At 42.6% G+C, this 24,828-nt stretch overlaps 1 protein-coding gene across 1 annotated transcript; it reads left to right on the top strand.

Annotated features, from left to right (window-relative positions):
• The first annotated feature begins 9,747 nt into the window (after nucleotides 1-9,747).
• LOC109675959 (cyclin-dependent kinase 20) lies at nucleotides 9,748-22,417 on the top strand. Its single transcript, XM_020152532.2, is given in 8 exon segments — nucleotides 9,748-9,753; nucleotides 16,779-16,880; nucleotides 17,059-17,133; nucleotides 17,135-17,181; nucleotides 17,334-17,396; nucleotides 17,930-18,053; nucleotides 18,472-18,624; nucleotides 19,688-22,417. Coding segments are annotated over 8 exon segments (768 nt in total). The 3' UTR covers nucleotides 19,886-22,417.
• Nucleotides 22,418-24,828: the final 2,411 nt, after the last annotated feature.

Genomic DNA, 24,828 nt, shown 5'->3' with positions numbered 1-24,828 from the left:
TATTATTTATTAAAATTTTAGCTTTCCCTTGAAATGGCATGCATACTTTTTAGGTTTGTTGTCTGATTTGGAAAACTCTAAATTTCTTTCACTGTTGAGTAGCTCTGTAAGATTTGGAAAGCTTTTACATTTTGGCTTTTACCTTTATTTTTTTTAAATGTGTTACTGGAGTTTGAACTCAGGGCTTCATGTTTGCTAGACAGGCACCCTAGTGCTTCGGCCATGCCTCTAGCCCTTTTGCTGTCATTATTTTGTAAGTAGGGTCTGCTTTTGCCCAGGTCATCCTGGACCACAATCCCTCAATTACACCCTTCCAGCTGGAGCTGGGAGAACACCCAGGTTTTTTTTCTCTTGAGATGGGTGTCCCATGAGCCTTTTTGCCTGATTTGCCTGGGACTGTGATCTTCCCTGCCTCTTCCTCCTACATAGCTGGGATGATGGGCATGCACCTCCACACCTGTATAATTGGTTGTGAAGGAAACTTTAAAACTTCTTAATTTTTTAATGTTTTAAGTGATGCTATAAAAATAAACTGTAACATCACTACTTTTCATGTCACTATAATTTCTAAACAACAGTAAGAGATTAATATTTTGACAAGAAATTTTAAAGGATGTAGAATAAGTTTGGTTTTTCACTCAGCATTATGCTGAATCAAAGCTTAGAAGGGGAAAAAACAAAAAAAACCCATTCAAAGTACTGTAAAAGAAACACAGGCTGCAGGTGGAAAAACTTGTGGTAGAGGACCTGTCAACTTGTGCATTCCGATTGGTTGGTACCAGGAAAAAAACCACCCAATCAAAGTTGGTGTAGGGGTTCCTCTCATCCAATCAAAACAAGTCTCCAGGCAGCCCTCATTTGAATACAGAGTCTATAAAAGGGCTGCTGGAGGCCTCTCCTGCCATTTTTTTGCTCTTCTCTTGCTGAGGACGGTGCGCGTCTGTTCTGCGTCCCGGTCTTCGGTGAGAGAAGTGAGCAGCTCCGGTGGACTCAGCTCGTTCCAGAGACGCAGAGCGTGTTTTCCTCCTCCCGGAAAGTGCGCAGTGTGCTTCGCTCTCCAGCTTCTCGTCTCCGGTGAGTCTCCCGTTGTTGAAGTTGGGTAGGGTATCACAGGGGGGCCGTGACCACGGGCCCTGGACTCTCCCCAAGTGGAGGGCGGAGTGGGGCAGGAAGAGCCACCTGCTTTACTGGCGGTGAGTGGACGTTTTCGTGGAATGGGTGCTGGTGGTGCAGGTGCCCTCTTGAAGGAGCTGCCTGACCTCCTTGGCATTTCTACCTAGGGGAGAACCTTAGGTGGAAAGGGAGAGAGAGGGGCTCTGTTGGCCACTAATGTCAACTAGCTGGGTCCCAGGTTTATCCCGAGGCCATTCTGGACACAGGGAGTCACCTCAAATTGTTAGAGGTTGAGGTTCAGTGTGCCAGGAGCCTACCTGGCAGGTGGGTGAAAAACACCAGGTGGGTCACTGCCTCCCTCTTGTTGGCCGGGGACACTAGGGTGTCCTAAGACTTTGTTCTTTCTGCATTTGTGAGTTCTCCTTTGGCTGCTTCTCTGGTTGTTTCCAGGCTTAGTTTTCTTTTGTGGAGAGGAGGTTTCTTCTGTTCCATCGTCTTTGTTGGCTGGAGTCTTAAGTTGTCATTGAAGGTCTTCTGACACAGTAGTGGTAACATTTACTGTGCAGTAGATAGCATGTGCCCCAGAATTCTGATTCTGCCTCTCCCAAGTTCAGGCTGTGATCCCATAATTGCCTAAGTTAAGTTTTGGAGGATTGTGTTCTGTCATATTTGTTGGTTACTTGCTAAGGGTCCTGAGCATGCTTTTTAAAACTACAAGTATCCTGTAAAAATCATTAGGCCTTGCATTTGCTTTTCCTTCTAAATTAACGGGTAGTATCAAGTCTTGTTGCTGGGTCACAGGTCCCCTATGGTGTTTCTGCCTTTTAGAGTTAGTGGATTTGGCTATGAGTACTGACTGAATTTGGTGTGTTAGGACTTTGGATGCCTTTAGAGAGTACATGATGTTCCTTCTGAAATAAGTTTTTAAAACATTGAATTCATTTTAAGTATTGTATTTTTAGGTCCATGTAACTGAAAGGGCAGGGGCTATGTCACAGATGCATCCAAATGTGTGGAATTTACTTGGTGTTAAAATGCTGAAGTAAAATACCCTTATTTGTGACTTTGGCTTTAAAAAGTCAGTGTCACATTCTGTCCAGTGAGGCAGTAGGAGTCCAACTGTGCACGTGCTGAGCTGCAAGCTTCCTGGTATAGTCTGCCTTATCAGATTTCACTGAGGAGATATAAATACAAATTTTAATACAATATCCTCACAGTAACAACTCATAAACCTCAATCACGGGGAGTCTTTTCTAAGCATGGGAGTCAGTAACCTGTGTTAGTCTCACATCCACGAGCCTGGCCCCAAATCTTCATTTTAATAGGCTAATTTATACTGGTCAACAGTATGAGCTACTACATACAAATACATTGTATATTTGAAGAACTTGATCGTTTTTTATGAAAGAAAATGACAGTTTTTCAATTTAATTTTCTTGATTCTTTTCAAATGTCTTACCCCATAATAAGGTCATTCAGGTTTTTGTGTTCTGTATTGTAAAAACGAGGAGAAAGGTTGAATTTTCAGTTTGGTTGATATGTTGGTAGCTCTTGTGTGCATGTGCACACTCACTCTCTCTTCTCTCACCACCCACCCCCGTGTCCCTCTGTCCCCACTCCTCCAGGGTCTCTTGCAGTTCAGGCTGTCTTGAAACTTGCTGTATAGCCCAGACTTCAGGAGGATAGGCCTGGGTCAGCAACCCAGTTTGCACATTCTCCTAATAGGTCCTTTTAAAAAACTTTAAAGTGCAAAAGTTTAGATTTTTAAGCTAGTCAAATTGATGGATATTTTAAAAGTACTTCAGTCTTCTGAAACCTTCCCATTTCTCAGATGTAATTTAAAATTCTCAAATGTATTTTAAGTAACTGAGTTTACACTCCCTGTATCCCCTTTCCCACACTCCTCTGACAAATACCATTCTACTCTTTCCGTGTAGAAGTTGGACTTTGTAGATTCCACATCCAAATCAGTCACAAAGCATCTTTCTGCGCCTGGATTATGTGATTTAGTGAACATCTCCAGGTCCTGGCTTTTGAGTCTGTGTGGCCATATTGGCAGCATTTCCTTTTATAAGGCCAAACTGTATTCATAATGTGTGTATGGCACGTTTTCAGTGTATTTGTGGAGAAATGCTTAGGTGGCTTCCATGCATTGCCATTGTCCAGAATGTTGCAATGAAACGTGAGTGCCTGCACTTGAGATAGTGATTTTTATTTTCTTTGGTCAAAGACTTGTAAGTGGGATTTCTGGATCATATGGTAGTTCTACTTGTAAGTTTTTTAAAGAAACTGCCTAACAGGTGTTAGGTAATACAGATGGCTATGGTCTTTATTTGCATTTCCTGATAATTGGAAATAGAGTATCTTTTCATGTACTGATTGACCATCCTCATGTCTTTGTGGGGAAATATTTAAACAGGTGTGGTGTGCATGTGTGTGTGCGTGTGTGTGTGTGCATGTGTGTGCGTGTGTGTGTGTGTGTGTGTGCGTGTGTGTGTGTGTTTGTGTGTTGCCAGGGATGCAACCCAGTGCCTTGAGCATGCTAGGCAAGCATTCTACCACTGAGCCACAGCCCCAACCGTTTTCTCGCTGTTAAAACCGCTTTTTTGTTGAATGGGATGTGTGCCTTTTGATATTGCTCCTTCATCAGATACATGGCTTGAAACATTCTTCTTACTCTTTGTTTTGCTTTTTCGCTTTTTTTTTCCTTTGGTGGGGTTCAATTTTGCTTCTGTTGCTTGTGCTTTTGGTGTCACATCCAGACATCACTGCTAAGACCCATGTCATGGAATTTTCCCATTTTTAGGAGATTTATGGGTAAGCCTTTAGTCCATTTTTAATTGATTCCCACGTAATGTGTCAAACAAGGGTCGTGGATTTCCAGTTTTCCTGCCTCAGATGAAATCTCCCTGGTGGAGTGTACTTGGCAGCCCCCAGTGTGTCCAGCTGGCCACGTGTGTCTCCTGCGGAACCCCATGGCCCCGAAACTGCCATATCCTGCCCTCAGCAGAAGCCAGCTGTGCCCTCTCCTGCCATTGTGGGAATCAATTCTCAACTCTGAGCAGTTGTTACTTATATTTTGATCTATTACTATGCTTTATGCTATCTATGTATCTTCTATCTGTGTGGTGGAAATACCATAAAAAAGGAGAGAGACTGTGTGTCTCTTTCCAGCCCTGGGCTTGGTAACATCCCATTGATAGTTTTGATTTTGGTCATAGTGGAAATACTTACACTATGGAAAAATAGAAAATTCTAGAAATCAGGGCTTTTACTCTAAGAGCCTGTTGTCACACATTTAGTAGCACACCTCTGTGAAAACTGAGTTTTGCTACAAGTTCTAGCATTTTCCTGCTTTTTAATAAAAAGAATGGAGAGAAGAAAGAGGAGCTTCTGTCAATGTGCTTAACTACACATGGTGTGATTTTCTCTGCAGACAACTGTGATGCTCCTGGTCTCTGCCTTGCCTTGGGGGTACTTCAGCAGCTACTCAGAGCTGACCAGCAGCCATGGCCCTGGGTTTGCAAGTCTAGATCTGAGAGATGGTGAGTTTGCTGTTGTCCTGATAATCTGTCATGAACTCCTTCAGAGATTTATACTCTTACTTTCCATTCCTATAGCTATATTTTCTTTTTATTAAATCTGTCTTTTATTTTTATGGCTTTCTCCATATTGATTGAGTCATTGCTCATAATGCAAACATAGACTTATTCCAGGTTATCAATTTCCAATTATTCCAACTCTTCATAGTTTTAGACAGATTTATAACACTCACTAGTCTAATGAGCTGATCATGAGTAACTAAAACAAATAAAATACATGAGCCAATGTTAGGGCTACTGGGGGGAAATTAACCAAGTCACTGCATGACAACTATGTGACCTGAAGATGCCATGGCTAATTGTGGGGAAATGACCTTGTCGGAGGACTGTGGTGGGAGGAGACCAGAAGGCTCCTGTTGCAAGTAACATTCCCATCAATCGGGTCACTGAAGAAAGCTAAGGGCTTACTTTTGGGAGATGTATTGATCCATTCATGCTACTTGGGAATCATTGAATGAAATATTTTTTGTATTGTAATAAGTAAGTTAATACATTTGATATGCAAGTTTTTTCTCTATCTTTAAAGGGACAGATTATTTTTTCTATGAAAGGTGAACCAGTTCAGGCAGTACAACTTAAAGGGTATGTTATCCCATTTGAATGGAATGTCATAAATAATGGCATTGTACCTACAAAATTGAATATTTTCCTTTCATTTTCTTATTTTGGCATTACTGTGGTTTGAGCTCAGGACTTCTTCCTTGCTAGATAGGCACTTTTCTGCTTGAGCTATGCCTCCAGCCCTTCTTTGGTTACTTTTGAGATACAGTCTTTATACAATACTGCTCCGAACCATGATCCTTCTCTTTTATGGTTCCTTCTATTGCTGGGATGACCTGTGCACACCACCACAACCAAGCTTTTTTCTGTTGAGATGGAGTCTAAAAATCATTTTTTTCCTCTTTGCAGTTCTGGGGTCCTGATCCTCCTATCCCAGCCTCCAAAGTATCTAGGATTACAAGCTTGATCTACCAGTCTGTCTTTTATCCCGTATTTTAGCACTTCAAAGATCGGGGTTAATTATAGCTTGTGTTCTTGTGTCCCTTCAAAGTCAAATGCAGGCACTTAGCAATAATCAAGTATATCTGTTTGAAGGAGCCAGAGTAGAAGTGAAAATTTCAGTGAGTTCAGGTTGGAGAGCATGCCCACAATCGTGCCCTGCCATGGACTTTTACCATGAAGAAGCATTTTGGTGTGAGATTTATGCTGAAAGCAGTTTCTATCACTGCAGGAGAAAAATGGTTATTAAAATCAGATTTCAACTATAAAAATTACATTATCAAATTAATCATTGTTATTCTGGTAGTTACTCTTCATCTGTGTTTAACAACTCAATGATTTTCAAAAAAAATTATAATAACTAAGTAAATACTGAATTTAATTAGTTTAAAGAGGTATAAGAGTTTAACTGTTGTGTTCTGATTTTCTGAGGCAGAAACCCTCATGATTCTGGGTCCATAACTGTGAGTCCTGAGTACTTCATGGGTTATAAGCATTGGGAGGAAAAATTTCAAAGTAAAAGATCAACTTTTTTTCAATGTGCTTAAGTGAAAGAACTCAGAAGATCATTATAAAATGACAGCACAAAGGTCATCTTCAATTTAGGGGCTACTTTCCTTGCGTAATTTAAATAGGTTAATTACAAGAGTAGCATTCAGCTGTTGAGGTTTAATTTTTATGGATGCAACTGCATCATAATGTGTGTTTCAACAACTATTCCTTGACTCTTGTCAGATTTCACATTCATTTCTTAACATGATCTAGTAATGAAAATTCTGATGGATACATGACACATATGGTTAAAATATCCTTGGTCTATGTTGTGGTATTTGTAGATTTAAAAACATCCTCTCTAACCACATAGTTTCATTCTTTCTGTGACTGAATAAAACTCCATTGTGTGTGTGTGTGTATGTGTGTGTATCACATTTTCTTAGTCCATTCATCAGTTGTAAGGCATCTGGGTTGTTTCTATTACTTGGCTGTCATGAACAGTGCTGCAATAAACATTGGTGTGCAACGTCTTTATTGTATCTTCACTTACATTTCTATGGGTATATTCCTAGGAAGGGTATGATTGGCTCATACAGCAGTTCTGTTTTTAGTTTTAGTTTTTTGAGAAGCCTACCTACTGTTTTCCCTGTTAATTGTACTAATTTACATTCCCACCAACAGTGTATGAGGGTTCATTTTTCCCAATATCCTTGCCAATGTTTGTTGTTTGTGTTCTTGAGGATAGCCATTGTAACAGGAGTGAGGTGGAATCTTAACATGGATTTGATTTGCATTTTTTTTATGGTCAGGGATGTTGTACATTTTGTCATGTGTTTTTTTGGCCATTTGGAATTCTTCCTTTGGGAAACCTTGGGTCAGTTCATTTGCCCATCTCTTTACTATGTCATTGATTTTGGGGGGGGAGGGGCTAGTGTTTTGAACTCCCTGTATATTCTGATTATTAATCTCTTGTCAGATGGATAGCTGGCAATGATTTTCTCTCATTCTGTGAGCTGCCTTTTCCATCTGGTGACCATTTATTTTGTTGTACAGACGTTTTTTCAGTTTCATACATTTCCATTTGTCAATCCTGTCCCTTAATTGCTGAGCCATTTGTGTTCTATTTAGGAAACTCGCGCTTATACCTTGGAGATCAGAAAGCCAAAGGCCTTATGTTTTCTCTCATGTGGAATATAGACTTAATACAAATTACAGTCAATATTATGAGAAACAGATCATGTGAACAGAGGTCACATATGAGAGAGGGGATGAAAGAGGAAGTTATGAAGGTAAATATGGTTGATACACTCTCTGTACAAGAATGAATATAGAATTTTTAAACCTGTTGAAATCACCCTAAGAAGGGGAGTAGAGCAGAAAGGAGAAAAATAGAGGGACTAAACCAATTCAAGTTACAATACATACATAAGTGGAAATGTCACAAGGAAATTCCCTGTAGTGCTATCTTAAACAATCAAAAATGATAGAGAACAGGAAGATAAAACAGGTCCTATCTACGGTTGGTACCAGTTCAAGTGGGGATAATATAAGGAAAGTGTGAAGGAAGCTGAATATAGTGGAAATTCTATGTACTCATGTATGAAATGGAACAATGAGACATGCTGAAACTATTCCAGGAATGGGGGGAGAGAAATAAAGGAGAATGATGGAGGGGTTGAAGTCAACTATTGTAAAAACTTTTGTGAAAGTTACAATGTACCCCTAGCACAACAACAACATAATAAAAATTAGAAGAAAAATGTAGCAGCCTCCCTGATTCCCCTAACTTCTTGTCTTTTAGAAATCATTGAGCTTCCAGAATTTTTATTAAGAATTTGGATTGTCTCAAATTTTATACACAATAGCTGATTGCTGCCTCATACTTCGTGCATGCAGCTGGCAAGAGAGTATTTTCAGTTTCGTGAATTTAGTGACTTTCTAACCACTCTGATGCCCAAATAAAATTTAATGTGTTTTATAAGGTTTTTTACTGTCCTTTCTGCATCTCCTGTCACCCCCCAGTTAGGTCAGTAGAGCAAGAGCTCGAGAAAGCTCTTGCGAGGGCTGGGTAGATTCATCTGGGCAGTTCCGGCATTTCCAGGTAACTGAAGTAGCTGACCATCCTGATCTCTGACCCTACCATGATACTCTTTGTTTCGGAGGGTCTCTCAAGTGAAAGAGCTGGCTATTGCGGAGGTAGTAGTGGGTTAATATTGTAACTCAACATAGAATTAAATGCTCCTAGAGTTTATTTTTGAAATCTCTGCTTATGGTTCTTCTCGATTTCCCCTTTAATGTCTTGGGTTGGCTTCCAGATATGAGTTTAACAAGATGATTATGATATAGTACACCTTACTTTATTTGACAAGAAACAAATTGGTGGAAGGATAGCATTACAAAATGCCCAAACAAAATTTTCACAACTGATAGATTTTAAGAGTTAAAATCTGTAATTACAATCTGCAATTGGATTTGAGTGTTCAAGTAGCCTTTACTGTCATTTCCTACAATTAAAAGATGGTTTATGTTTCTTATAAGAAATCAAGATTGCTGTAATATGCATTCCAAGTAAGAACATAGTGTAATACCAATCTTTACTTTTCTTCTCAGAAATCTAATATTTAAGGAACTTTGTATTCCAGAGAGCAGGTGTGGTGCTGCATGCTTACAACTTCAGTACTGCAAAGCTGAGGTAGGAGGATTATAAATTTGAGGCCAGCCTGGGCTGCACAGTGAGACCCTGTTTCAGATTTTTGATCCCTATGGGACTTTGTTTCTGAGCAAGAAGTGTGGATTTTACTGTGCCACTACCTGATTAAGCCCATTATCATTACACCCACAGGTCAAAGGTGTCATCTACAGCAAAGTCACTAGGATAGGAATAGCATATGGCTCAGCTTTGTGACCTCAGAATTATTGATTTTGTAGTCAACTAAAAGTAGGTAACTGTGAGAAGGAGTGTGGGGTCTCAGAGTCGAAGAAGTAAATAATACAATGGGCAGGTTAGTGAATATGAGATTTGTCCATCAATGTTTATTGTCTGGTAATGATCAAAGTTTCGACTCTGGCCTTCCCTGGGCTCTTGGAGACTGAGGTCTTATTCTCATGATGGTTACCTTCCTGGGAATGGCTCTTGCAGAGTAGCTTCTGCTGCAGGAGATATACTTACTGTAATCCCTTTTAGTGAGTGAGTACCCAGCAGATGGCTTGGTCCATCCAGGAAGGGCTTGGTTTTAAATGTACTTTCTTTCCTCAACATTACTGTCATTTAAAGAGAATATCAGACTGGTCAATATAAATTGATTTGTTTTTTATATTTCATCTTGCAAAGCTACTACAAAGTGTATCAGCATTTCACTAAGGAATTGTCTTAAAGTTAGACCAATGAGGGCAAGTTTTTCTTACGGATGTACTTTTTGAGAAACTGCTTAGACCTCTAGATAGTTGCAGGAGGTATAAAGAAGGCAGTAAGGGAACACCTCCACCAATGCATTTGAGGATTCTGCATTTTCTATACCCTCACAGATAGAAATGCTGCATGGAGGTAACTGGAATTGTTGCTTAATGAATCAGAACTGATCCAAATGCTTAAATTTCCCCCTGTAAAGTAGGCAGGGTGACTGAAAAGCTTTAATGTGTGAAGCACAGACCTCTGAGCAGTTGGTCAGGGAGTACTCACAGAGATGACAACCTCTTCCCTGTGGACACCTGTGGTCAGTCAGAAGAGTCTCCAGCTTCCCTCACCCTCTCACCGGGTGAAGAAGGCCTGTACAGTTTTCCACCTTTAATCTCTGAGTAATGCCCCTCTGCACAAAGTTGATAAATTTTAGAGCAGTGTGTTCATGGGGTACCAGGAGTAGTGGTCATTGCTATTCACCACTGGCCAGAGTAATGAGGGTCCAGCTGTGAGTTTCCTTCAACCTTTCATCTCCTCGGGGACAAATCATGCCTGTGTCTGACACCTGGCAGTGTATCTTCCCTTATAAAAATCTCATTTAGGCAGGTTACTGATAAGCACACAGTACTGAAAATCTGAGCAACCCCAGAGATACAGTATTAGAACGGAAACAAAATGAGAAGTCAGTCAGCCTTTAGTAATAGCCTCAAACAAACTAAAATGATTGTTTTAGGGATTTTTTTTTCTTATCTGGAAATGTGTTTTCTCATTTGTGAAAGAGACTGCTCACAGGCAGACTGTAAGTGGAGAGTTTATTTTGTTTTCTCTTTCATTTCTTATTTTCCTCTCTAAGATACTCAGAAAAAGTTGAGTCACTTCGTGATGATTCTATAGTATAAATTGTCACATGACTACCAAGCAATTCCTTAAATGCCTGCAGATTACAGCACTTGATGTGGACCTGGCTGGAACTGAATTGGCAATAATGTCTTTCCAAGGTGAAAGAGAGTGGAGGAAAGTCACTCCGTGTTTTGTACAACTTCTTCCCGAATCCTCAACCTAGTCAAAAAGCTAACTTATCTGTTTTATGTATGGGAAGAATGTTTCTGTGGTAGGTGCTTTTCTGGCTTTTTAGACTTTGGTTCTGTGCAAATGGGGTCCTCAGAACATGCATTTTTAATTGTATAAATCATAAAATTGTTTTCAGCTCAAGCGTCTTTGGTGTGGCTGAGGTTGGGGCTTGAGAGGAAGTGTGCAGTGGAGAAACAGCCTAAGGGGTCAACAGTGGGGAGCTGGTGTGATGAGCACTTTCTTTGGTGTTAAACAATAGCGACCAAGTAAGAATAATTACAAATGCAGGCTCCGTTGGGTTTTTATTTTATTTTATTTAGTGGGGGGTAGGTTCTCCTTATTTAGCCAACACTGGCCTGGAACTCACCATGCCCCTGCCTCAGCCTCTTAAGTGCTGGAATTGCAGGCATGTTTCTGCACACCCTACGTGGTCTTTACAGATTTGCAGAATTTGACAGTGTGGGCTGATCAGTTTAAGAACTGTTGATCTACACCTTTACTTAGTAGGGGTCTGCCCTGAAGCCTACCCCTGCTAAGTGCATTATTGGTTCTGTTTTGATTTTTGTTAAGTGAGTGTGGTGTCCCTTACTGCCTTGGGCTTTCTAATATTCCTCAGTCGGGTGCTTGTATAGTTTTCCCTCTCTTCCTTTGGCATGTTATTAAATTTTAAGTAAGCCATCACTTAAAATAACATTGCTCCAGCACATGTGAATCCTATGACCCAGTCAGTGCACAGCAGCTCCTCCCTGCCTGCAGTTTATCTGTGACTGCATTTTCCTGCTGACATGGATCACCTCATGGCATAGGGGATTCTGAAATTCCTCACTTTATCAGGGTACCCAGTTAATCAAGTACCTTATATGGGGATAGGACTTACTCCTGTTGGTCAGGGATGTGAAAAGTTTAAGGTTGACTTACTGCAGATGTTACCAGAGGGATTGCAGGATGTACTGTACTTGTGGAGAAGCTGGTCCCAGGGCTACCCACTGGGAATATTCTCGTCCTTTCATTCCATTGCATTTCTCCACAGGTGTCTCATGTTAGGTATATTTCCTGGCTTCCAGAGAGAATGAAAATGACCGCTATATGGTGAAATGCAAGAGAGAGAAGTATGCCATCAATGTGTTCTTTAGACTTACTACAAACAAGTGTGGGCAAGAATACAAGACATTTAACTGTTTCTCAGAATTTCAAACTGAGTGATCAAAATTTCAAATGTACACTTTCCAAGCCTCATTTCTCCTCTTTTTCCTGTGCTGTGGATTGAACCTATAGAGTCAAGAGCAGTACCACTGAGCTATATCTCCAGTCCTAATTTCTGACTGTAAAAACTAGTAATTATAAAATTGCATCAGAAATGTTACTGAGGAACATTACTAACTCTCAGTCAGAACCAGAAGATTTTCCATTAACCAGACATTAGACTGTGTGTTTGGACAGACAATAGGACTAGGCAGGAAGATGATGGATGGTGACCAATCTTGCTGTGTTGACCAGCAGAGACTGAGGACCTGTCACAAAGTGTAGAACACTAAGAAGACCCAATTCCTAAATGTAGTGTGGGCTCCTAGATTTGATTCTGGGCCAGGAAAAGAGTATGTGTGGAAAACTAAATGAAAATAAAAAATGCAGTCTTGTTAATTACATTGTCCCACAGATCTCTAGAAGTTATGCCATCATGGTGACTCTACTTTGTAACAGTATCCTACACTTGGAAGTTGTAAGACAGTAGATTTTAAGTGTCCCCACCAAAAAAGGACAGTTAAGTTTGTAATACATGTGCTAATTAGTTTGATTTATCCTTTTTACTATATGTATATCGCAAAACATAGATTTGTGTAGCATAAATATATAGTTATCACTTGTCAGTTCAAAATAATAACATTGCCCCAATGTTAATATGTAAGTTTTGATCAAAGTACCATGGGGAAGATAGGTAAAAAGCATATGGAAATTCCCTATTACTTCATTGCAATTCTTCTGTCATTCAGAAGTTGTTTCAAAATAAAGTTTTTTTGTTTTGTTTTGTTTTGTTTTTGCTATTTCACAGATATAATTTGGGAGTGAAAGAAGTAAGTTTCACAAAAATACATACAGTGTGGTTAAAATTATTTAAAATTCCAAATAGGTAAAAGTAGAAATAATTTTTTTAGATTATATAGCTATATAGTTAAAAGGAAAGAAAGAAAAATGATGATTGCTCAGAGTTGTAGTTCTTCCCTCTGGGTGGGGTAGGAAGAAGAAGGGGGATGGAGTTGGGGAGAGATCTCCTGGAGCTTCTCGTACTGTTTGAAATGTCATGAGTCATTCATTCAGTCCTTCCTCCAAATGGGATGTGAAGAGTCCCTGTACTGGATACCATGGAACTGCAATCCAGTCTTTATGTGATGTTTCTCTATTTAAAAAGGACAAGAAGCTGGGGGACAGTGGCTAATGCCTATAATCCTAGCTACTCAGGAGGCAGAGATCAGGAGGATCAAGGTTCAGAGCCAGCCTGGGCAAATAACTCATGAGCCCTATCTCGAAAAACCCTCCACAAAAATAGGGCTGCCTGTGTGGCTCAAGGTGCAGGCCCTGAGTTCAAACCCCAGTACTGCAAAAAAAAAAAAAAAGAGAGAGAGAAGAAAACAGAAGTTACAGACCAGGAGAAATATAGCTGCCAGAAAATTAATATCCAGTATGAAAAAAAATTCTCTATAAATCATTAAGAGGCACAAAATGAAACAATAATGAGATACTATCTTACTTCTACCAGATTGGCAAAAATGGAAAAGTCTGGTGAAACCACTGTTGGTGAGACTGTGTAGAGATGTTGCCCGTCAGTGCTTCTGTATGTGCAGATTGGTAGACCTGCTTCAAGAGCACAACCTGGCATCTTTGGGCATGTACTCTCTGGCCCAGCACAAAATAAAGTTTAAAAAAAACCTCAGTAAACAACCACAATAACAGCCTATTTAAGATTCTGGTTTGTTTAAGGCAGCACACTTGGCTGTCAGTTCTCCTGAGTTGCTGGCACTTTAGCCATTCACCAATACACCTGGCCCTATTTAAGATCCGAATCATAGACTAAGGCATTGCACTTAGGAAAATTTCACATATTTAAATAAAAATTTATTGCACCAAATAAGCAAATCTTTCCATCTGGGGTCAAATGGACCTAAAAGCTTTATATTGTACTAAACATCCTGCAGTACATGCATTTAATTCTGTAAATGGAAGAGGTTATCAAGAAAGAGTGTCAGTGCTCCTCACCAACACTGATGTAGGTGCCAGGTAACCATTTCGTTCCTCCCTGTGGGGAAACCTGTTCAAAGTTAAAAGTCTTCTTTTTACTTAGAAAACAGTGAAGTGACATTGGTGCTAACAGTTCACGACAGGATTCCCATCTAAGCTAACACATTACTCAGTAATAGGAGTTGACCAAAATGCCAGGCCTTATTACTTCACTATCAGAAACTCAAGTTAGGTATCAGAACAGTGGGGAAAAGGTTTTAAAAAATGCTGGTTTGTTGTATAAGGAATTATTTTATAGCATACTTGTTTTCTAGCTATTGTTTACTAATGAAATATCAGAGTGGCTTTCAAAGTTACTAGTAAGTTTTTATAATTACTATTAATTTAAAATCAGAAAATTCCACATGAAAAATACAAATTAAATGTATTCAGCCATCAGTATTCATGAGTTTCAGAAGTATAGATTTATCCAAGTTCAAACTGAAAATAATTTGAAAAAGTATATGTACTTGCTCTTCTATTGCCATTATTCTGTCAACAATATAGTATAGCATCTCTTTTTCATGGTACTGGAATTTGATCTCAAATTCTACACAAGCCCAACCACCTGAGTCATGCTCACAGGCCTTTTTCCTTTAGGTATGTTTTGAATAGGGCCTCACCTTTATGCCAGGGCCATCTTGCACCAAATCCTCCTTTATATCCTTCATGAGTAGCTGCAATGACAGGTATGTGCCACCACACCCATCTTTTTATTGGTTGAGATGGGATCTCTTGAAAATTTCTTTTTTGCCAGGACTGGCCTCTGACCACTGTTGTCCTCATCTCTACCTCCTGAGTAACTAAGATTACAGGTTTGAGTCACCATGCTCAGTCCCATAATGTAAACTCTTTATGTGTTGCATTGTATTGGATGTTACAGGTAATCCAGATATGATTTAAAACATACAAGAAGATGTGGGTAATTTATATATGCAAAGACTATGCCACAGATTAAGGAATCAAAGAGGGTCCCAGGAAGAGTTCCCTGAGGATGGTGAGGGACAATTGTACCTAAGTCACATTTCTATTAAACTGGAAGATCGAGTACATCCATAGTACATCCTTGTGCACCCCTAATTCTTCTGCAAACTGGCCCAAGGGGACACAACACAGCACAGTGATTTCTGCTCTGCATCTGTTGTTTTTACTGCCTTTCCTTATCATTCCAGACAGTGAGGCAGCACTCACTGGTTTGGGCTCTCCCTAAGTTCCTAATTGCTGTCTCAGATCTCTCTTTTCCACACAGAAATCATCTCCTTTCTTGCCCCTTCCTCTGTCACACTTCATTGCCTTTGAAATATCTACTCTTCTTCTGAGTTTGTTATTACCTGAGTGTGGACTACGCTGTAACCATCTTACTTATCCCAAACTTCAACACTGTGGCCTCTTAATATTGGGAGTTCATATTCATTGTTTTCTAACTTTTCCATGATGTATTTCTTTTCCATCCAACAAAGGGAAATCATGCACAAAAGCCAGTAAAGACATGGGCTCCAGGTGCAGATGTGCTGGTTAAGTGATATTTCCAAAAGATAGTGAACATTTAAAAATACATGTGATGGAAGATGTCACAGTGGAGGATGAGTGCAGGGACATAGGTACTACCCTGATTTGAACACTTTTACTGTGTGTCCCTTGTCATCCATGCTGTTTAGGTCACATTAAGATTCTTTGCAATCATAACTGCTTCAAATTATTCTAAATTATTGGTGGCTTATTTTCTACTTCTAGGTACCCGTTCATACTACTTTTAGAAGATTTAAATTTTGTTAGCTTAAGTGGTTGAATATTAAAATGCATGGTGGTAGACACAAGGAACCTCATGTGGATGCCTCAAGAGTCTGGTATCAGGGAGGAAAATTTCACTTCTCCCCATCATTTGAGCTGTTCTCTGTAATGACAGAGAACGGAAAACAGAAAGAGGCCCTCTGCTCTGGACTAGAAGAGTTCAAAGTGGCTGGGGGGCAGCTTGGAGTTTTTAAGAGTAAGGTTTATCTCATTGGAGGAATGGGATAAGGGATGAGCCAGGATGGAGCTTCCTGTTTCTGAAAGGTCCTGCATGTCATGTGAGCATTTCTTTTACTTTGTGACCTAAAATGGAGCCATAACAGCCTCTCAGAGTAGATGGGTGGAAAGAAACATCCATCCTGGAGGAGAAGGGGCTAGAATTCTCATAAACCGATAGCAATTAATTTATGTTTACACTCAGCAAATTATGAACTTCAAAAAGCACATCAACAACATTTATAAATTATGAAGTTTTGTTCTGCAGAGCTGGGGATGGAACCCAGTGCCTGCTTAACAGATGCTCTAGTGTAAGCTACACTCACCAACCCCAGATATATACACTTAGAAAATTCTACTAAATACAAAGGGATCAAATACTCAGACTCACTACTTCCTAATTATTTGACTAAGCATTAGAGATCACACAGATCACTGAAATAGTTGACGTTCTCTCATGCTAGAAGGTACCTGCAAGTTGTAGAACCTGGCACCTGGAGTTACAGGTTCACCCAAAGGCCCTGCCTCCGCCCCAGCGTTCCTCATCACTCAACCACTTCTTCCTGCCTTCTATTCACCCACACCCACTCTGCTCATTCATCTGTCTCCTTACCCCTTATTTATGCCTTCCTTTTGTGTGTGTGTGTGGTACTGGGGTTTGGGGTTTGAACTCAGGGCCTCACAGTTGCTAGGCAGGCCATTCTACCTTGAGTAACTCCATCAGCTCCTTTTTGTGGTGGATATTTTTGACAGAAGGCCTTGCTTTTTTGTGCTGGGGCTGACTCTGCAATTCTTCTGATCTTTGCCTTCCAGCTAACTAGAAATGCAGGTGTGAGCCACTGGACCCAGCACAGGTCAAGAGTTACCTGCAGATGCTGCCCAAGGGTGTTGCCTTCTGCCATGCCAACAACATCGTGCATTGGGTCAGTTCCAGCATGGGTCAGGTGGGGGACGGGACGGGACTAGCCCTTGAACAAGGTATGGTGGGGCATTTGAAGAGACAGGTCTGGGCTGCTCTGGGTGGTCAACCTGCCAATCCCTCCTGTCTCAAAGTCCTGTGGGGGGATATTGTGGGACTGATGGCTCCCTTTGTACCCCCAGGACCTGAAACCTGCCAACCTACTTATCAGTGTCTCAGGCCAGCTCAAGACAGCTGACTTTGGCCTGGCCCGGGTCATTTTTTCCAGATGGCAGCCGGCTCTGTACACACCAGGTGGCTACCAGGTAGTGGGGGCTGGATCTCCTCTAACCCTCTCACTGGGAAAGAGATGCTGCTGTGCCTTCTGTCCAGGCACGGCTTGTGGGACTGGAGTGAATTTCTGGGGCAGCTTCTGGCAGATCAGCCTGGCTGTGACAGCAAACTCTCTTCTCCCTAGGTCGTACCGAGCTCCGGGGCTCCTGTATGGTGCCGGCCAGTATGAGCAGGGCGTTGACCTATGGTGAGACTTGGAGTCTTCTAGGGTATTCTGAGTACCTTGGGGTTGGTGTTCCTCATGGTGAAGATTCTGAGCTGAATGGGAACAAGAGGAGAGTGTTGTCTCCAGTGGAAAGCAGCTGGGCTTTTGGGGAAGTTGTCTGAAGCTCAAGACATAGACTGTCCAAGCTGGCTTGTGCGGGGGTCAGACTGAAGGATAAGACATCTCTAAGCTAGTCCCTGGGTGTGAGCTTGTGTTTCTGGGCGTGAAGGCTCAGCCTCTTTTGGGGGGAGGAGTCTGAGATTGGGGGTTGTTTTGTAGCTGTGCCCCAGAAAAAGGAGGTGGAGCTGCATGTCCTAGGTGTGAGGCTCTGAGATGTGTTGGAGCTGTTGGGGGTTTCTCCATGTTCTAGAGCAGAGGTCTTTAATTGCTGGAGGTCTGTATATCTGGACTTAATGATCTGGGCCTTGATCTTGGTGAGAGGTGTTGGTATTGGTATGGGTGGGTCTGTGTCCATGGGGTGAGATCTCAGCCTTTTTGGGGTTTTGTATCCACAGGGCTGTGGGCTGCATCATGGGGGAGCTGCTGAATGGCTCTCCCCTTTTCCCAGGAGAGAATGACATTGAGCAGCTTTGCTGTGTGCTTCGCATCTTGGGCACCCCCAGCCCTCAAGTCTGGCCGGTTTGTAGAGGCCCTTGGTAGGGAGTGTGTGTAGCAGGTTTGCTCATTCCCCAGCAGGAAGTGACTGCCCCTTCTGTGCACCTTCTCTCATGGCCCCAGCCTCTCTTGACCAACAGAGACTACTGTTCTGGCCCAGCAGCAGCTTCCTTCCTCCTGGAGGCTAGGGCCAGGGTCTGTCCCCTGCCTTTCCCTACCCCAGCACACGCACACACACATGTCATCTCCAACTTGGGCACAGAGCAGTCACCGGAGAGGGTGAGGGGTGAATATAGGCACAAAGGAGTGGGTGGGTGAGTGGAGATGGGACGCTTGGATAGAATAACTGTGAATACACTTGGGAGTGTGAGGTGCCGAGAGCTGGTGTCAGGGAGCAGCAAGTGTGGAGCCACCTCTCACATGCCCGTTCTTCTTTGCCCAGGAGATCACAGAGCTGCCTGACTACAAGATCTCCTTTAAGGAACGGGCACCGATACCCCTGGAGGAGGTGCTTCCTGATGCCTCTCCTCAGGCCTTGGACCTGCTGGGTCAGTTCCTCCTCTACCCTTCTCGCCAGCGCATTGCAGCCTCCCAGGTAAGGCAAAAGCCTGTGGTCACTGTCCCTTCAGCACTGCCCTGATGCCCTGCACTCTGTGGCTCTGGGACCCAACAAGTCAGCAACCTTCAGAACCCATGATGGGCCAGGAGCTTGAGAGATGGGGGCCTTGGGGCAGGTGTGCTGTTTCTGAGTGGACCCCACTCGGTATCCTCAGTGTTCCGGGCAGGGGTAGGGGAGGAGTCTTCAGAAGAGCAGACATTGTGATAGACAGAGCAGGGGACTCTCCGGGGACCTCGGCTTCATCCTTTTAGCAGTATATATTCAGCATGCAGTATGTACTGGGCATTGCCCTGGGCCCTGGCACAGACAGTGAACAACAAACTTGCCTCCTGAGGGGAGGCAGCTGTTACCCATAGGGTCACAAGAGTATGGCGGCAGCTCCCAGAGGGTGGGCAGAGCCTCCTGGTGCAGGACAGGTTTAATGAAGCACAAGGTAGCAGAGGAGTTGCCGTTGGAACAGTCAAGTGATGAACAGTGGCCCGGAGGAGAGAGGACCAGGAAGGCTGGTCATGGCTGGAAGGCAGGCAAGGGTCTGTGGACACCAGAGCATGGGCTGGTGGGTGTCAGGGCCTGACTTCCATGGAACCTATCCCTCTACACTGGGCGTCAGCAGCCTGTGTTGGTATCCATTGTCAGTGGTTTCCATGGGCTTTGGCTGGCCTCTTTTGTCCTGCACCACTTCCCAGAACCTGTGTCTTCCCTGTTCTCATCTGATCTCTTCTCCACCTGGTAGTGATTTTGTCCAAATGGAATAGGCCACGTCGAATCTCTGCCAGGGCTCTCCTGTGGCTCCTCACTGAGAGGAAGGCCAGGATCCTCCTGATTCTGCCTGCTCTTGTTCCCCATGCTCACTCTTGTCTAGCCCAGGACCTCCTCTGGGCCTTGTCAACAAAGCAGAGCTTGGTCTGTTTTGTCCAGCACTGTGTCCTCAGCCTCTAGAAAGTGTTTCAGACATGGGAATCAACTTCAGCTAAGTGCATGTGTTTGTCTGAGGCTGTGGAGGGGGTAGTGACTGGGCTTTCTTATTTGCTACCTGCAGGCCCTCTTGCATCAGTACTTCTTCACAGCTCCTCTGCCTGCCCACCCATCTGAGCTGCCAATTCCCCAGCGCCCAGGGGGGCCTGCCCCCAAGGCCCCCCCAGGGCCCCCCCATGTCCATGACTTCCATGTGGACCGGCCTCTTGAGGAGTCACTGTTGAACCCAGAGCTCATTCGGCCCTTCATCCCAGAGGGGTGAGACACTGGCCCACATCCTTCCTGCTTGCCCCCAGGAATAAACACCCTGGCTGTTCGTCTACCTCCTGCCTGACTCAACCCTTCAAGGTCTCCCTGTGGCCCACTCCACACCTCATCCTGCTCCCTCCATGTCCTGCTCCTTAGTGCCCTGGAGGGCTCATCTCGGAAGCAGAGGTCACACTCTAGCCAAAGTGATGAGGATGCCCAGATTGCAGCCTGCACCTGCAGCTTGCTGATTTAGCCATCAGAAATAGGCACTGCCTACCCTGGAGCTGGTTCTCCAAGCACTGCCTGCTGCTCAAGGCCATTCCTGCCAGCACCATCAGGGGGAAGTGCAGAGAGTATGGTGTCCTTGCTTTGGAGGTCAGCTGGGAAGGCGGGTTTGCTTGGGTTTGGTTCTCAGAGATAGGGAGGACTCTAGTTCAGCATTTGGAATTTATTTAAAAGCCCCACGTGGTTCTGCCTGTCTGTGCTCCTCCTGTGTTCCTATCAAGGGAAATGGCATAGGTGGCACTGTCTCATGGCCCTGTTTTAGGGATCACTTAGAAGGTGACTACAGTCATAGCCACGTTTGCCCTGAGAGGTTCCTGTGTACTTCACGTGATGAAGTGTCCACCTGGAATTGATGTGGACAAAAGTCTAGGCCCAGGGATGGGCAGGCTGGAGATCTAGCAGTGGACCCAGTGCCCATTAGGCTGTTACTAACACCACTCTCCAGGGTACCCATACAAATAAGCAAACTGGAATTCCTGGAATTTATTTACTCAATAAATCTCAGTACAACCGCAGCCAGCTTGCTAATTCTTACTTCATAGTAACCTGATGTTTCTTAAAAAAAAAAAAAAGTGGAAATGCAAAGTACGAAAAGGAGGAAGCAGAAGAGATGATGGAAGCCTTATATATCAGACATCAAGGCTTACTCCAAGGTTACATAATGACTAAGACAGTGTAATGGTTCAGAAATAGATCACACTGGAAAAGCTTGACCTTAGCAATCCTTTATTCTTAAAAAAATGCACAAATTGTTGTCATTATTGAAGATATAGATGTGACTAACAACTATGACCTCTGGCCTCCAAATGCTTGCAGGGAAGAGAAGACACAATAAACCCCAGATGTAGCTTTTCAGGAAATTCTGAGGTTTTTCAAGATAGGCTCTGTTTATTTTTCTGGCCACATCTTCTGCAGACTCTAAGCTACAGTCATGCTCAGTTTCTTGTAGCTCTCACATCTGCACAAGATGGAGCTTGGGCCCAGACTCTGTGTTTGGAAACAGTTTAAGATACAGTCAATTGATGAAAAGCTAGCTCATTTGGTGATTATAAACTGGAACCTGAAATTATTTCTCAAAACCTTTTCTAATTGTACTTCATACACTGATGACCAGGCATGTGTGGAGACAAGGATATAAATAAGCCGCACAGACAATAGAACCAGCTATAGAACTTACAGATGGTTTTCCAGACAGAGACTGTACAACTATACTCTGTATGCTCAGGACATTTAGTACTTAACTAATTAGAATAAAGAAGCGTGTACTATCCAAAACTGCAAGGAAAAATGAATAATAAAAAACAAAACAAGTTATGGACATAGCGAAAAAAAATTTTTTTTTTCTGGTAGCAGTGGAGTTTGAACTCAGGGCCTCTCACCTGTTAGGCAGGTACTCTTACCACTTGAGCAACTCTGCCAGCCCTTTTTTGTGATAGTTTTTTTCAAGATAGGGTCTCACAAACTATTAGCTGGGGCTGGCTTCAAACTGCAGTTCTCCTGATCTCTGCCCCCTGAGTAGCTAGGATTATAGGTGTGAGCCACTGGTGCCAGCTTAGTGATAGGTTTAAAACATTTCACTGGCTTCTTAAAAAATTAAACATAGATCTGCCATATGATCCAGCAATCCTACTCCTAGAGATATACCCAAAGGAATGAGACACAGGTTACTGCAGAGGCACCTGCACACCCATGTTTATTGCAGCACTATTCACAATAGCCAAGTTATGGACACAACCAAGATGCCCCACTACTGAAGAAAGGATCAAGAAAATGTGGTATTTATACACAATGGAATTTTCTTTGAGCCACAAAGAAGAATGAAAGTTTGTCACTAGTAAGTAAATGGATGGAACTGGAGAACATCATCTTAAGTGAAGTTAGCCAGGCTCAGAAGGCCAAAAATTGTATGTTCTCCCTCATATGCAGATTATAGACCTAAAACAAATGCAGTAATATTATTGGACATGGGTCACAGGCTAGGAGGAGAACACGTACATGAGGAATAGGGAAAAGTAGGAAATCCCAAAACTTGAAAGTGTTTGAAAGTGTCCACTGTAGAGGAGTTAATATAGTAACCTTAAAACGACAGAGGTCAATATGGGAAGGTGACCAGGAAATAGTGAAGAGGTCTGGTAGAGATGAACCAGTTCGGGTTATAATACACACGTGCATAGAAGCAATGCTGGGAATCTCTCTGTATAGCTATCCTTATCTCAACTAGCAAAAATGCTTTGTCTTTCTTATTATTGCTTATGTCTTCTCTTCAACAAAACTGGAGAAGAGAGCAAGCGAGGGGGGGTGGGGGGAAAGAGGGAGGAGGTGGGGGTCGGGGGAGAAGTGGCACGATATATGGATATATGAATAAATTTTAAAAAACCATTTCACTAAGAAATGTAAAGAGAATAAATGTTCTGGCTGAGACAGATTGTTGCCTCAATTAAAAAGGAAGCAAAACTAGTATTTTATTTTGAAGGGGAGGGGTTGAGACAGGGTTTCACCAGGTGACTCAAACTGGCCTTGAATTCATGCTCCTCCTGCCTAGTCTTCCTAATTGTGGAATTACAGGCCACCACACCCCACCGTGTTTTCAAAAGAGAAATCTAAATTGTAAATTTCAAACATTTGCAAACAAAAGGACAAAAAACAAAATGTGTGGTTACTTGATATCAACAAATTTTAAAGCAAAGAGAATTACTGTGGGTAAATAATTTTAATGGTAAGATATTCAGTTAACTGGCAAATTTGTTTACATTTGTATACAGGTAATATTCTTTTTCCTGGAAGAGGTAACTTTAAAAAAAATATTTACAGTGGGATACAACAAAATGTAGCAAGCATGAAATGTTCATTTCAGTGAGCTTTGACAATTGTATAAATATGTATAACTATAATCCAAACAAGATACAGAACATTTCTACCATTCTAGAAAGTTCCCTGTACTTCCTTCTAGCTAACCCTCCACAGGTAATCCATCCCTCATTTGTATTGTCATCGCTTAGTTTTGACTGTTCTAAATTTTGTACAGGTAGTCATACAATATGTATTTTTGTTTTCTAACCTTCTTTACAAACATGCATTTGAGATTCACCCATGTTGTGTTTTATGAGTGGTTCATTCTTCCTTTTTTTTTTTTAAATTTTTTGAGACAGAGTCTCACCGTGTTGCTCAGGCAGGCCTCAAACTCATGATCTTCCTCCCTTAGCCTGCCTCCCAAGTAAGTGTTATTACAGATACGCACCATTGTGCTTGGCTTTAAATTTTGAAATAAATATGAACTAAATAGTAAAAGAACTAAAAAGTAGACAAATCCACTTCCAAAGTAGTTGGTTTAAATTAGCCATGCAAGAAAAGGACAGGAAGACAAAATAATTCAGAAAGTAGGGAATTTGACCTTCAAGAAGGTGAACAGATTCACCTAATGGTTGTATATTCTTAAAAACAAATGTAGACTTTAGAAACCACTGGAAAAGCCTATTTCAGTAAGGAAAACACTCCAACCTCAGGATCGGTGAGCATCTCAAAATAAGTGGAAAAGGCTTTTTGAGGGGAAAGGTAAGCAGAGCTAGTGGAAAGTTTTTGGAAGGAAGAGGCAAGTGCTAAGAGTGAGCAGACAGCGTGAGCAAGATGGTTTTACGGGAATGTGTATTTCCTGTCTCTAGATCCTTGGGATGAGCTCTAAAGGGAGTACATCTCAGTACTTGCCTAAACTTAGGGGTGGGCCACCATTAGGGGTTTGAGCATGGAGAGAAGACTGACTAAAGTTTGGCCAAATCAGTGAGTGGTTACCAGGCAGTCAGGTAATTGTGAACACTTGGTCAGTGTAGCACACAACCAGATGGTGCAGGATGCATGTGTCAGGCACAGAACAATACATTGACCACCCAGGGCCAATAACAAATCTCAAACAATCCAAAGAATGCGAGATAAATGCTTTTTAAATGTAATTAAAACCAGTAAGAAAATAACATCTTTTCCCCATATGTTTGAAATTTAAGGTCTGCATTTCTAAAACAACAGAACAAACAGGCCCCAAAGAGTTTTGTATGCTGTTGGCCAGACAGCTTCCCACTCGCTCCAGAGTGCTTCTCTCCCATCCCCGCCAGTTTGTGCACCCAGAATAGGAAGTGTCCAAGCCTATGGGTGTTCCTGGAGTACGTCAGAGACTTGGGGAAGCCAACTGCACTTACGTCTCACCGGTGGGGGAGAACCCAGGCACCTGGGACTCTGCCTGCCAGTCTCAGTGCCTTAAGTCCAGCCCAGGAGTAAATAATAAGTAGTGAGATGCAGAAGGCTGGGAAATCCAGCAATCCACCAGGCTCAGACCTCTCAGCCCCACCCAGCAGAAAGTGCTTGCAGCAGGGAGGCAGCCTCAGAAGCTCAGCGATCCTCTGGCTAGGAGCTTCGGCTTAGAGCGCTTAGCCTCTGTGTGATCCACCGGCTGGAGGGCTTGCTCCTCACCACAGAGGGCATGGTTACTGACCTCAGTGTCCTGCATAGCCTGACCTCCCTACCAAGCAAGTTGTGACCCATCCTCTCCTTCTCCACAACTGCTCCTCATGGCCATCTCCCATTCAGATGGGAGGGTGGTTCCCAAGTCCTCACAGTAGTTCTGTCTTAAACAATAGCCTCCCCCGCCACCCACCAAAATGGCACCTGGCTGTAGCTCACTTG

The sequence above is a fragment of the Castor canadensis genome, chromosome 13 (genome assembly GCF_047511655.1).
Source record: "Castor canadensis chromosome 13, mCasCan1.hap1v2, whole genome shotgun sequence".
NCBI lineage: Eukaryota > Metazoa > Chordata > Mammalia > Rodentia > Castoridae > Castor > Castor canadensis.
This window is presented reverse-complemented; position numbering and strand designations above follow the sequence as displayed.